Source organism: Corvus moneduloides, chromosome 10, assembly GCF_009650955.1.
Source record: "Corvus moneduloides isolate bCorMon1 chromosome 10, bCorMon1.pri, whole genome shotgun sequence".
NCBI classification, from domain to species: domain Eukaryota; kingdom Metazoa; phylum Chordata; class Aves; order Passeriformes; family Corvidae; genus Corvus; species Corvus moneduloides.
The window spans coordinates 19,101,763-19,115,456 of NC_045485.1; the positions used below are offsets into that span (position 1 = coordinate 19,101,763).

Genomic DNA, 13,694 nt, shown 5'->3' on the forward strand with positions numbered 1-13,694 from the left:
GGAGTGGAGCTACATCCATTGGCTGCTCACAGTGCTGTTCCCCAGGGCTCAGTACTGGGGCCAGTCCTATTTAATATCTTTATCAATGATCTGTCATGGGGATCGAGGGCACACTCAGTTCACAGATGACTAAGTTAGGTAGGAGTGTTGATGTGCTGGAGGGTAGGAAGGCTCTGCAGAGAGATCTGGACAGTCTGGATCAACGGGTCAAGGCCAGCTGTATGAGGCTTGACAAAGCCAAGTGCTGGGTCCTGCACAACCTGGGTCACAACAACCCCACACAGCTCTGCAGGCTGGGGGAAGGCAGCCTGGAAAGCTGCCTGGTGGGGAAGGACCTTGGGATGCTGGTTGACAGTGGCTGACCACGAGCCCACGTGTGCTCAGGTGGCCAAGAAAGTCAGTGGCATCCTGCCTTGTGTCAGCAATAGTGTGGCCATCAGGACCAGGGCAGTGACTGTCCCCTGTACTTGGGACTGGTGAGGTCACACCTCAAAGCCTGTGTTCAGTTTTGGGCCCCTCACTACAAGACAGACATTGAGGTGCTGGAGCATGTCCAGGAAAGGGCAACAGAACTGGGGAAGGGTCTGGAGCACAAGTCCTGTGAGAAGCAGCTGAAGGAGCTGGTGGTGTCTAGCCTGGAGAAAAGGAGACTCAGGGGACCTTCTCACTCTTTACAACTCCCTGAAAGGAGGTTGGAGCCAGGTGGGGATTGGTCTCTTCTCCCAAATAGGAAGCAACAGGACAAGAGGAAACGGCCTCAAGTTGTGCCAGGGGAGGTTTAGATAGAACATTAGGAACATTTCTTCACCAAAAGGGTTGTCAAGCACTGGAACAGGCTGCCCAGGGGAGTGGTGGAGTCACCATCCCTGGAGGTATTTAAAAGTCATGTAGATGTGGCACTTGGGGACATGGATTGGTGGTGGCCTTGGCAGTGCTGGGGTAATGGTTGGACTTAATGATCTTAAAGGTCTTTTCCAACTTAAATGATTCTATGATTCTATTATATACAACTGAATTTTGATTTTACTGATTAGAATGTGAACTGGAGGATGAAACAGATGCATGCACATAGAAAGGCTGTTCTGCCTTTGGCTTCTCTCCAGGCTGCCAGTCATGGCTGTGGGCAAAGCAACCTGTGGCCTGGCAGCAGGAGAGAGCTGCTAGTCCTCTCCTGCTCCATCCCCAAGCCTGGGTTGCCTGTTGTTGTGTGCAAGTACCCATCTGGGAAAGTCTCCTTTTCCTTTGAAGTCCTGAACCCAGCTCTGACTGCCTCCTCTCCCCTCTGCAGGGTGGTGAAAGAAGAGATCTCGGATGACAATGCCAAGCTTCCCTGCTTCAACGGCCGGGTGGTGTCATGGGTAAGCAAGCCCCTTGCTTCGGTATCTCTCAGCCTGTTTGTACCCTCTCTGAAAAACACCGTTCGGTTGTGTAGTGCCAAGTAAGGCACAGGGACTGCTCCGTACCGTCGGTGTGCTGGCTGCTCACAAAGCTGATGAGCTGGATCCCCACACTCCAGTCCCTCAGCTGGAGAGGGGGCTCTGTGATGCTGGGTCCCCTGTACCGGGGACGATGTGGGATACCTGTATGAAGAGCTCACGGTAACTGATGCCTGGCAGAGATCGTGGTCGTGGCCTGTCCACAGCATAACCCCTGTGCCCCTATGGCAGGGTCAGCTTTCCAAGGAAAGTCCCGCTCCAGTGACTGGCGCAAAGGGCTTAAGTGACTTTAGTGCTGGTGAAGCGGACTGGATTTGACTGCCCTGAAGACTAAAGGTACTGCCTGGGCAGCTGCAGGACAAGCTTTTCCCTCAGTACCATGCCATGCACATGCTCTGCTCCCTGCCTGCATGCTTCCCTCTGTCCTCACAGGGACCCTCCGTTAGTGGGGGGAAAGTCTCCACAGCCCATCATCCAGTTTTCCCTCTTCTGAGCTGCAGTTTGTTCTGATGGGGGTGTGGATCTACACCAAGAGCAGAGCAAATATTCAAGTGCCTTTTTCCAGAGGCCCCTAAACAGACTCTAAAACAGTAAAAATCCTCAGCAAATCAGGCTAGGTCAGACCTAATTCTGCTTCTATCCCTACACCAAACAGTGACAGGGGTGGGCAGGTGCCCCACTGCCGACACGGCTGCCCCTGAGATTCCAGCCAGGGGAGCTGGGTGCAGTCTGGAGCAGGGAGGAAAGGCTGTGCTGGGCTCTCACACAAAGAGCCGGGGCCGGACGCTTGCCGTCCTCCCTCTAGCGGTTATCCAGGCCCTTCGGAAAACAGCCTGTGTCCGGCTCTTGGCCATCACACATTCCTCTGCATCCATCCCGTTGCTGCTGCATCTGCCCCAAGATGTCTTCCCACCTCGCCCTTTCCAGCTGCTTTTTGCTTTCACCTGCCCTATGGGGAGTCCCAGAGTCTCTAAACCCATTCCAGTGCTCCTTTTTCACCTGTGTGCTTTTCCTTGTGATCCGTGCATCCATGCAGCTGCTGGCTCTCCTTGTAGGGGCTCTCTGGTTGTTCAGTGTGAGTGCCACAGATCTGATGTGGGTCTGTCTGGTGTGACCACCGTGCTGTTGCTCTGCTGGGCTGGATCCTTGCAGGGAACTTGTGCCCAGAGTGAGCATCACTACCAGCTCTTGTGCATGAAGGGTAATGGCAGTTCCAGAGGCCTTTGTGCACTTTTCTACCTCTGCTGAGAGTCTCCTAGTCCATGGGTGGTTTGGGGGCTGAGAGGGGAGCACATTGCTGCTTCTGACAGACAGGCTGGGATGTAGCTATTTTAGGAATTCAGTACTAATTTTAGCGTCAGGGAAAGACGGGGGCTTGAATCCAAGTGAGTATTTCCTGGCAGTGTAAAGAGGCAGGAAAAGTGCAGGATGGTTATCAAAACCTTCCTGGAAGGAAATCCCACTCTTGGGAGTGTTAGAGGAAGATAGCATCAATCCTGCCTGTTTGGAAACACCCCCTCAGCTCTCCTCACTGCTGTTTGACAGCTGCCTGTGGCTAGTTCCCTCTGCCCAAATCTATTTGCTTGATGTTGCCTTGAGATTTTCAAGCATAGAGTGTTACATGACTTTTCCCTAGGCAATGCTGGCCACTTCCAGCATCTCTTCTATCCTGTGCTCCCGGGCAGTGGCTGCCAGAGCAGGGATGTGGCCCTCAAGGAGGGGGATGTGTCCTGGGAAGACAAGTCACCAGGAAGGTGCCAGGAGCAGAGCCAGGCATGTGTGTGGGGCTTGCTGGAGGGATAGAAGCTGACCTGAGCATGAGACAAGAGCTGGTTAGACAGTTGTGAGAGCAGGAGCCGTTGGGCTTGTCCTGGGGCTTGTGGGACGGGCTCTGCAGCTTTCGACACCTGAGGCTGCTCTCTGCCCTGTCTGCTGCCTTGGCTCCGGCTTTTTCAAGGCTGCTCCGTCTTCCTTGTCCCAGCTGCATCCCTGTCTCTGTTACCAATGTCTCTGGCAGTACATGTCTCTTATCTTCTACTCTGATCTGTGGGGACCATTTCCACCTTACCAGGGCTTCCCCAGCTCCTGAAGGTGGGCAGGGCACAACTCTTTCATCAGTGATGCGGGGAAGCACTCAAGACCTGTATAAATGGGCTGTGCCTCCAGCATATGAGTTGGCATCTGCTTCTGGCTCCATGCAGTGTGGTTCCCTCACCAGCAAGCAGTAGTGCTGCCTCTGCATTTACACTGGGTATTATGGTTTGCACAGCAGCTATCAGCTTCTTTCCAGCCTATGTTTCATGTTTCTTCTGTTCTGAGCAACAGTGGGCATCCCTAACCTCTGTTAGATCCTTTCTGGGCCCTGTCACCTCTGCTGTGGAGGTCCCTGAATGCTTCTGTCTAGGAAGAGGCTCTTTGTTGCTTTCTTGCTTGGCCCTATTGGGATTAGCCCAGTACATTACAGCTTGAAAGTAAGGGAGAGTGCAAACCTGGACAGGGAGCAATATTGGGGAATAGCTCATTTGGGCTGTCCTCTGTTTCATTCCACTGGCGAGCCCATAGCTCCTGGGAGAGGCTCCAGCTCATTCCCTGAGCCCTGAAATTGGTGGTTTATTATAGAGCCAGAATCACAGATGTTGGTGTGCCTGGGCTGCCCCACAGAATGTCTGGTATAAAGAGTCTCTGGGGTTTAACCCTTTCTTGAATTTCTGCACTGGGGAATCTGTTGAGCATCCCAGAGATTGGCCGAAGGTTGTGCTCAAGCCAATAAGCTGAACACAGCCTGAAAGTTTGCAAAGTATGAAAGTATGGAAGCTGAGAAAGAGCCTGTTTCAAGAGTGTATTTCAAAGCCAGCCTTGGCCCTGAGCTCTGTTACCCCCAGCTTACAAAGGCTGAGAAGGTGAAAGTCCTGCTGGGTCCCACAGCTTGATGGTAGAAGTGTAGAGACTGCTAGAACTGAGGAAAGGAATGACTTTAACTGCCTTTTCCAGTGTGATAACTCGGGGAATTCAGTCCCTGCTGCAGGATGTGTGCTAAAGGCTACCTGAGTGTGTGATGTGGGTGTGCAGGGGATGTCAGAGTGTCCAAGCACGGCTGTCACCCACCCGGGCTTCACTGCTGGGTTGGGAATTCCTGAGCCACAAATAGCTAGTGTCTGGGAAGGCCTTGAGGGGGAATGTTGCTACATGCTTGGCCCATTCCATACCTGCTCTTGGGCATCTGCTGTTGTCAACTGCCAAAGATGAGATCCTGGGCCAGGCAGGCTTTTGGCCAGCTCCTTTGGCCACTCTTATAAATGTTTTCTCAGTTTCCTTTTCTGTCTCTTGTCCCTCCAGCTGGTGTCTGCAGAGGGTTCCCATTCAGATGCTGGCTCGGTCTGTGCCGACAACCAGACAGAGCTGCCACCGTCCATGGAGCGCACAGGAGGAATTGGAGACTCCAGGCCCCCCTCTTTCCAGTAAGTTACGTGAACATCTGTTCTGGTTTCTAAGAGACACACGGTGGGTTTGCTGTAATCGAGACCAGTATCCCAGACCAGGCTGGGACACTCTTACCCAAATTGTCGGGGATGACAGCCAGCAAGAGGGGAGGAGAGTGGGGCTGGGAGCAGATTTGAAGTGGAGCTGCATTACTCAACAAACATGGGCATGCTGAAAATAGTGCAGGGAAAGAGCCAGCACAGCATCCCCAGTTCTTTGCCCTGCACTCGTAGATGCGCTGTGGTTGTTCCTGTCCCTCAAGAAGGAGACAGCTGATGGCTGGAACCTTGTGTTGGTCAGGACAGAGGTAGAGAGAGCCTTGTCAAGTTGTTCCCTGTTGCACATATTTGTTGGTTTTATCTCATCACAGCCCTAACACTGGGGGGAGTCGGGAAAACTTGGACAATGAGACAGAGACAGACTCAGTGGTGTCGTCGCAAAGGGAACGACCTCGTCGGACAGATGGGCCTGAGCATGGTGAGTGGCAGTAACATGGTGAGAACTCTGCAGGGCATGGCTGGGGCATGGTGGCAGCACTAGCTCCAGACTTGGGGCAGCTTTCTCTGCTCTGCAGAACCTTCCCAGCTTAGAAGGCCTATTCTATGGCTTTTAGAAGGGCCGTAGCCTCACACTGGAGGCAGGAGCTAACACCTGTGTTACATCAGAGCTTGGTGTTGGACTCTTTAGGGTCAAAGGAGATATCTCCTGTAGAAGCCTCAAGAGCAGGAGACACTTGTGCCTCTGTCTTCTTAGCTGAGAAGTAGAATGTGCTTTAGCTTTGCCACTCATGCTACTTCTTGCTCTACCAAGGAGAAGTTGCAAGTCTTCCACAAGTTTAGCAGCATTGTTCCTGCTGGCCCATCAGCCTCTTCCCCACCCTGTAGTGGTAGAAGAGGTATCTCATAGAAGATGGATCTGATCCCAGGGTAGACTGGGAGTTAGCTGGCACTAGACGGGATTGACTGATGGCCAGATTTGTTCTGAGGAGGTTGCCATGAGCCCTGCATAGGGGAAGGGTTTGTCTCAAGCCCACTGAGTCTTGTCTTTTCACAGCACCCAGGGTGAATGGGACAGTGAAGGGAGAGCGGCGTCGAGACCTGGGTGGCTACGAGAGCTCCTCCACACTCATGAGCAGTGAGCTGGAAACCACCAGCTTCTTTGACTCAGATGAAGATGACTCTACCAGCAGGTAGGAGAGCTTGCATCTTGGGGAAACACTAACTTCCCCCTGACTCCCAGAACAGAGAGATGCCTTTGCAGGGCACAGTAATCCTGTGCTCAGATCTGCTTCTGTCTCACCTAGCAGCCCCCTCTGCCATTGTCTTTCCCCCATGTGCATGTTCTCCCCTGCAGTCCTCTATTCCCTGTGCCGTTTCCATGGCTCTCTTGCTGCCAGAGCCACCACCGTGGCAGCAGAAGAGCTGACTCTTGCTTTTGCCTGCAGGTTTAGCAGTTCAACAGAGCAAAGCAGTGCTTCCCGTCTTATGAGGAGGCACAAGCGACGCCGGCGGAAACAGAAGGCTCCACGCATTGAGCGGGTACCCAGGGAGGGGCTGGGTATCCTGGGGAGGGCAGTGCCGGTCAGGGTGGGCTCTCAGGGATTCAGCTGTTTTTGCTGTGGGCACGGCTTCAGACAGGTGTCCAAGTGCTGAGACTTCAAAAAGTGGTGTGAACCTTTTCCAAGCCAATGTAGCCTCAAGAGCTGGGACCACAGGTCTTGTCCTGGCTGTAGAGAGGTCATAAGGGTCATGGCTGATGTTCTCTGGCTCTGCAAAGCTCCCAGCATAAGACTGGAGTTGTGGGTGGTGGCTGTGGTGCCACAAGGAGGGGCAGGAAGGAAAGGACAAGTAGAGGAAGCTAGGGCTGGGAATGTTACTGAGGCACGGGAGGACATCTCATGTTTCACTTACGTTGCAGTCATCGTCCTTCAGCAGCATCACAGACTCCACCATGTCCCTGAACATCATCACGGTCACGCTGAATATGGGTGAGTGGGAGGTGTGCATGGAGCCTGCAGTTCTTCCAGAGCGAGACTGGGTCGCGGAGAGGGAACTGGGGAGGGGGCAAGGAGAACACATGGGGGAGGAGTGAGGAGATGGATTCTGTAGAAGATTGGCTTGTCTTGTAGCAACAGTTTCTCAAGAGTTTGTGTGTCCCAGGACATCTCTCTGGGACAGGGGTGCAGATCACCATCATTAGTATGTGGTTTTTCTGAGGTTAGGGCTGCTTGTGCCTGCTGCTTTGGGGTGACTTACTTTTTTCTCTTTCCATCCCTGCAGAGAAATACAACTTTCTGGGCATTTCTATTGTGGGACAGAGCAATGAGCGTGGGGATGGAGGCATTTACATTGGCTCTATCATGAAGGGTGGCGCTGTGGCAGCTGATGGCAGGATTGAGCCAGGAGACATGCTCTTGCAGGTACTTCACACCCACATATCTCCATCTTTGGGCCCGGGAAAGCAGCAAGAAAAGACCCAGAAGCCTCCTTGAGAACTTTGGCAGGCTAAACCCAGGAAGCTGTGCTTGGAAGAGGGAAGCTGAGTCACTGCTGAGCTGAGTGGGGAGCTCAGCCTCTGGTCACATCTCTGGGACTCACCTCTTTGTGTTGTTTGCAGGTAAATGACATCAACTTTGAGAACATGAGCAACGATGATGCTGTGCGGGTGCTGAGGGAGATTGTGCACAAGCCGGGGTGAGTACCTGGATTGTTCCTTCCATCCAGGGGCATCTGCACAGTGTTTGCTTGGGGTGTGTGAGTTGTGTCTTCCAGCCACCTCTGCCAGTGCCTCTGCAGAAGCTCAGAACGTAGGGTTTTGGTGTTGCTTTGATTCCTGGGTTTTCATGCCCAAAGCAAGAATTGCAGCCAAAGGAATTGGGGTCTGTGCCCGTTTTTTTGTGGGGATGCCGTGTCGCTGCTCATTGCAGGGCAGTTGGACTAGATAACTTTTAAAGATCCTTTAAAACAAACTGTGCTGTGATTCTCTGATTCTATTTGGGTCATTAGCAACCCTCAGTAGGGTCACATCATTTTGTTCATGTCGCTAGGGAAACCCATAGCTGGAGGGAAGCAAGGTCACTTTACTGGCAGCTTCTCCCTGTCTCCCAGGAGAGAGCTGGCACACAGCATCCATCCATCATGCAGGGGTTTGTGCTACTGTGCTCTGGTTCTAAGTCTCACCTTTTTGTTGCAGGCCCATCACCCTGACAGTGGCCAAGTGCTGGGACCCCAGTCCGCGGGGCTGCTTCTCGTTACCCAGGAGTAAGTGGATAGCTGACCCACCCTTAGCGCTGGTGCCCAGCTCATGTGAGAGCCCTGCCTTAAGCACTTACTTGGTTGTTGTCTTGTTCCTCCCCTGTGTGTGTGACTCCATGGGGCACTGAATTGGGGTTTGATAGAGTTTCAGCTCTCCTTTTAGGAGGCTGCTATGCCCTATTCCCAGGCCAAAATGCCCATAAGCCCAGCCCTTCTTCCCACATCACGCTGGGGACGCGTTTCACTGGGGCAGGGAGGTCACTTGCTCGGGGCGCCAGAGGAAAGAGAAACCCCCCTTAAGCGATAGGGGGATCTCTCCCTCTGCACCTCTCCTGCTGACCCTCCCTCTCTTCTTTCTCTCCCAGTTGCTCCCCAGCGGATCTGGGCTGGGCCAGACTCTCCATGCTCCGATCCGGGTGAGTCCCGGCAAATCCTGGGGATGGAATGGGCTATGCTGAGTCCCTGTCCCTCCCCAGAGGTTTTTTTGATGAGGTGATAGTTTCTTACAGCTGCTGACTGACTCTTTCTTCAATGCAGGTGAGCCCATCCGGCCCATTGACCCGGCAGCCTGGGTGTCTCACACGGCAGCGATGACTGGCACCTACCCAGCGTACGGTATGAGTCCATCCATGAGCACAATCACTTCCACCAGCTCCTCCATCACCAGCTCCATCCCAGAGACTGAACGTAAGTTCTTGTGCCTCCGTGCTGCACCCGCTGCACGGCCTCCTCACCTTCACTGTGCTGTGAAGGGAGCAATACATCTGCCTGGGGACAGCTGGGGTGGGCCAGATCTGCCCTGCCAAGGGACTGGGAGGGAGGCAGCTCTCACCAGGCTGGCACTTGGATCAGTGGGAGTTCTGCCTGGGAGAATTAATATCGTGTTTTTCAGCCTTCTGTGTGAGGAGAGTAGAGGAGCCTGGGTGCGATGAGGAGCTGTGGCAGGTGCAGAGGAAAGGCTCAGACCAGTCAGGGGTTAGTGGCTGAGAATGTGGGGCCAGGTGGATTCAGCATGTACCTGGAGCAATTGAGAGCTCCTTCCAGACAGCAGATAGAGCAGGATGGAGGAGGCAGCTGGGTGCAAAGAGCCTTGTGGTGGGGCAGGGTCCTGCTGAGCACAGGGCTCTCGGTTGCTTTCTGAAGGTTTGGGGTGATTTGGTATATAGACCCCTGAAGCAAGGGTCTGGAGAGCTTGGGTGAGGCAACAAGCCAGGAGTTTGTTTTAAGTATGTGACTCTTGCCCGGGCTTTGCCCAAGAGGAGATGGCTGACATGTGAAGGATGACATGGGAAGGCTGGAAGGGGGGTTACACAGCATGTACCCTGAGGCTGTCTGCGATGTATTGTTCCCTGGCCCATTCCTCCTGTGTGTGATGCTTCCATTGGCCCTCTTGAATCTTCTGCCCTCTCTCACCTCTGCCTCCCTTCCTTCATCCACACCACAGGCCTCGATGACTTTCACCTGTCCATCCACAGTGACATGGCGACCATTGTGAAAGCCATGGCCTCACCAGAGTCAGGCCTTGAGGTGCGTGACCGCATGTGGCTGAAGATCACCATCCCCAATGCCTTCATTGGTAAGAGACTGTGCTGCCTGCAGCAGAGGCAGGGACTGGGGAGTGGGTGGCCCATTTTAAGCAGATGACAAAGGGAGCATCTTTGTCACCATAAACAAACTGTTGACTAGCCAAGAGTCACAAATTGAACCTTTTGGCCCACTTCGTCTTTTCTCCAGTGTGGCTCACTTGCCTCAAGGGCCACCGTCTTGCTCTCTTTTGCCAAATTTAACTCTGTATTTGGTGGCAGGTTCGGATGTGGTAGATTGGCTCTATCACCATGTGGAGGGCTTTACAGACCGCCGTGAGTCCCGCAAATATGCCAGCAATCTGCTGAAGGCTGGCTACATCCGACACACTGTGAACAAGATCACCTTCTCGGAGCAGTGCTATTACATCTTCGGGGACCTCTGTGGAAGTATGGCTCTTGGCATGGGTGGGAGGGAATGGATGGAGGGGTAGTGGTCCTGCAGAGCCCTGTTGACACCATAGGGACACACCTACAGCCATTGCCATCAGGCTGGGCCCCTTGTTGTACAGACCCTGTTAAGGGAGCAACGAAGAATATCCCAGCTTCCTTGTCCTGCTGCTGAGGTAGTGAAGTTGGAAGCAGCATTGACAGAGTCACCTACTATGTGATCTTTTCTCCTGGGCAGTCATAGCAGAGTCTTAGTATTTACTGACTGTCTCCAGCCTCTGAATTTCAGTGCTGGCATGGGGTTGGTGCTCAGGCAACTGGGTTCTGGTCAGATAAGAGGGATGGGGGAATGAATTGGCAGGGTGAGCTGTAGCCCTGATGTGGTCCTTTTCCACCAAGCTGGTCTCTATATTAGAGTGGCAGTTTGGACTCCCACAGCCTGGCAGTTGTTCAGCCAGGAAGCACAAATGGTGGCATTGACTAGCAGAGAGAGTGCCAACTTCTTGTGTCTCCTTGCATATCCTATCAGCAAGACTGGACGGAAAGCTGCTTCACCACACGTGGTTGTTTTTCTGCTTGGATTAACCCCTGTTCTCTGCTTTCTTGCAGACATGGCTAATCTGTCTCTTCATGATCATGATGGCTCCAGCGGTGCCTCTGATCAGGACACTTTGGCTCCACTCCCCCACCCAGGAGCTGCACCCTGGCCTATGGCCTTCCCATATCAGTATCCACCGCCTCATCCATACAACCCCCATCCCGGCTTCCCTGACCCAGGCTACAGCTATGGAGGGGGCAGTGCAGGCAGCCAGCACAGTGAAGGTGAGTCAAAAGGACTAAAATACGCCTGCAGGTGGGCAGGTGTCCCGTTCAGCACAGGGAAACAGCAGGAAAAGGCTGCTTAGGCAAAGCCCTATGTGGGGGAAGCCAGGGCAAAAGCCATGTTGGAAGGGTCATGGGACTTGCTGCTGAAAGGAGACTGAGAGCACAGATTGTGCTGGCGCCTGGCTGTGCCAGAGCGTGCCGCAATCCTCCCTTGGCTGGAGGAGCATCCGTTCTTCCTGACTTGTCCGAGCTGGCACCTAACCTTGCCTCGTGTGCTTTGCAGGGAGCCGGAGCAGCGGTTCCAATCGCAGTGGCAGCGAGAGGAGGAAGGAGAGAGAGAAGACTGGGGAGTCGAAGTCGGGCGGCAGTGGGAGCGAGTCGGACCACACCACGAGGAGCAGCATGCGGCGCGAGCGTGCAGCCAGCGAGCGCTCGGTGCCAGCCAGCCAGCACAGCCAGCGCAGCCAGCACTCCCTGGCTCACAGCATCCGCAGCCACCACAGCCAGCAGTCGTACGGGCCTCCCGGCCTCCCCCCTCTCTTCAGCCCCCCCATGTTGCTGATGCCTCCACCGCCGTCAGCCATGGGGCCCCCCGGGGCGCCGCCGGGCCGTGACCTGGCCTCTGTGCCCCCCGAACTGACAGCCAGTAGACAGTCCTTCCGAATGGCCATGGGCAACCCCAGTGAGTTCTTTGTGGATGTAATGTGAAGCGCCCATCCCCTGTCTGTCTGCTGTCCCTCCTTCTCCCTTCTATCCCTGTCGTTTGTTTCCTAGGACCAGCCCTGGCTTCACCCCTTGTTTTTTGGGGGTTTTTTTTTGTTTCTTTCTTTTTTGTCTTGATAACGAAAAGGAAAAAAGGGAAAAAAAAAAATAAATGGAACTAAACCTTGATTCTAATCCCTCCTCGAGCTGGGTGGACAGGCCTGGCAGGCCTGCTGGGTGCTGTCAGCCCATCCCGCCACCAGACTTGTGTATTGCTGATGGTAATTCCCTCCTGCCATCCTCTTTCTAACCCCATTAATCCGCATCCGTCCCAGCACCCTGTGCTGCTTGCCCGTGTGTCACTGCTGCCTCAGTCCTTCCACCCTAAACATCTCTTCTTTCTTTTCACCCTTTTGTGTTTCTTCTATCAAGCAGCAAAGAATTACGGGGTGTTTGACTTTCTCTGAGCCTGCCGCCTGTGGGGGGGAGAGCTGGAGCGTGGCGTGGCCCGACAGCAGGACACGGAGCTCCAGGGGCGCTGGGCACGCATGGCGCTGAAGATGGCTTCTTTCCTCCCCCTCGTGGAAGATGCCCTGCCCTTCCCACAGCCCTGAGAGGGGGAGCAGGGACCAGCCTTATATATGTATTTTAAATCCCGTTGTAGTTGCCTTTTGGCTAATGCATGAATGTTCCAGGGCTTCAGTGCCTCCAGGGAGTGGAGAGATGCTGCCACTTCCCTCTTGCCTCCCTTCTCTTGCCCACATATTGGGCTAGGTCCGAGCCTGACACTGCCCCATGGCAGGACCCTCCTTCATCTTGGCCAGGCCTTGGGGCTGGGGCGGTACCTCTGCATCCAGCCCAGAGCGGTGGTGAGTGCCTGTGCGCAGTCTCTTGCGTGACTCAGTGCCCTACACCTACCCTGGGGTACTTTGGGGGGATTTAAGGGCAGAGCTTTGCTCCTTCCATCCTGCTCTTTGCCCTCCTGCCTGCAATGTGCTGCTGCCTGTCCTGTTTGTAGGGTCTGTCCCATGCCTGGGGCTGGTGGTGGCAGCTGTGGCCTTCTCCCTCCTACTGTCGCGCTGCTGCTCAGCTATGTGATACCTTCAAGGGCCTGGACGGAGTTAGAAGGCGAGGGTGGGACACACCTGGTTCACTTTCATGCGTTGGAGAAACGTGGAGGTTCCCTTGTATTTGTCCTCTGAAGGGCCTAAGTCTGTGTTCTCCTCTGCCTGGTGCTGCTGGCCTGGCTGCTGGGAGGACAAACCTCCGGGACAGCCCGGCTCCCTCTGGGCTGTGAATGGTGCCTGGGGGCCACACAAGCCCTCCAGGGACGAGACTGCAGCCTGAACCATGGCCTCTGGGCTCAGTGCCCACAGACGTGCTGGGACAGTTGAGTCTGTTTGCTCCAGTGCTCCCTGCCTTTCTTCCACTTCTGGGTACTCGGAGACGTGCCTGGGGCTGGGGCAGCCCTTTCCCCATGCCCAGGGCCAAGCACGGTACGGTATGGACAAGCTCGACCCTGCTGCTGTTGGTGCTGGCGCCCCGGCGCCCTCTCCTCCTGCCACGCCGTGGCTTCCTCCATAGCATTGCTTCCTTTGGTCTTTCTTGTGTTCACGGTTTTTATACGATGGAGTTGAAATGTATTTTGCTCCTTGGGAGTCTGCAGTGCCCCTGCAGCCCCTCTGCCAGCTCTCACATGCCATCAGTTCATCTCCCTGACTCCCTGAAGCTTCTCCTTCCCCTCTTCCCGCTGGAGTCAGACTGTCCCCAGCAGCCTCCTTGGCCACTGCTCACCCCTTGACCTGCCCTACCCGCTGGGTTTTATAAAAACAACACCAATCTCCTTGTTTTTATTTATAAACATAGTTTTATTGGACTCCTGCCTTGTGTCGTTCATTATTTTCCCCCAGCCTCCTGCGTCCTCCTGCCTTTCGCTCTAAAGCGAGATCCCAGCAGGATGAGCGCACCCTGTGCCAGTGTGCCAGCTGTCATTTCGCGGGCTGCCGAGGGCGGCTGCGGGCTGA

General features: G+C 54.4%; 1 protein-coding gene across 3 annotated transcripts in view; it reads left to right on the plus strand.

The window, feature by feature from the left end:
* The window catches only part of DVL3 (dishevelled segment polarity protein 3), a 33,472-nt gene extending 19,926 nt beyond the window's left edge, over positions 1 to 13,546 (plus strand). For 2 of the 3 annotated variants that reach the window (XM_032119763.1, XM_032119765.1), the window contains exons 2-16: positions 1,289 to 1,358; positions 4,773 to 4,894; positions 5,287 to 5,393; positions 5,970 to 6,105; positions 6,361 to 6,454; positions 6,834 to 6,903; positions 7,196 to 7,335; positions 7,533 to 7,609; positions 8,109 to 8,176; positions 8,536 to 8,586; positions 8,708 to 8,857; positions 9,615 to 9,746; positions 9,976 to 10,143; positions 10,753 to 10,965; positions 11,252 to 13,546. In XM_032119763.1, coding sequence (XP_031975654.1) covers positions 1,289 to 1,358; positions 4,773 to 4,894; positions 5,287 to 5,393; positions 5,970 to 6,105; positions 6,361 to 6,454; positions 6,834 to 6,903; positions 7,196 to 7,335; positions 7,533 to 7,609; positions 8,109 to 8,176; positions 8,536 to 8,586; positions 8,708 to 8,857; positions 9,615 to 9,746; positions 9,976 to 10,143; positions 10,753 to 10,965; positions 11,252 to 11,676 — 2,023 coding nt within the window. In that variant the 3' untranslated portion in view covers positions 11,677 to 13,546. The remainder of the gene's footprint in view (positions 1 to 1,288; positions 1,359 to 4,772; positions 4,895 to 5,286; positions 5,394 to 5,969; positions 6,106 to 6,360; positions 6,455 to 6,833; positions 6,904 to 7,195; positions 7,336 to 7,532; positions 7,610 to 8,108; positions 8,177 to 8,535; positions 8,587 to 8,707; positions 8,858 to 9,614; positions 9,747 to 9,975; positions 10,144 to 10,752; positions 10,966 to 11,251) is intronic. The other variant, XM_032119764.1, reaches the window with a different exon arrangement.
* Positions 13,547 to 13,694: the final 148 nt, after the last annotated feature.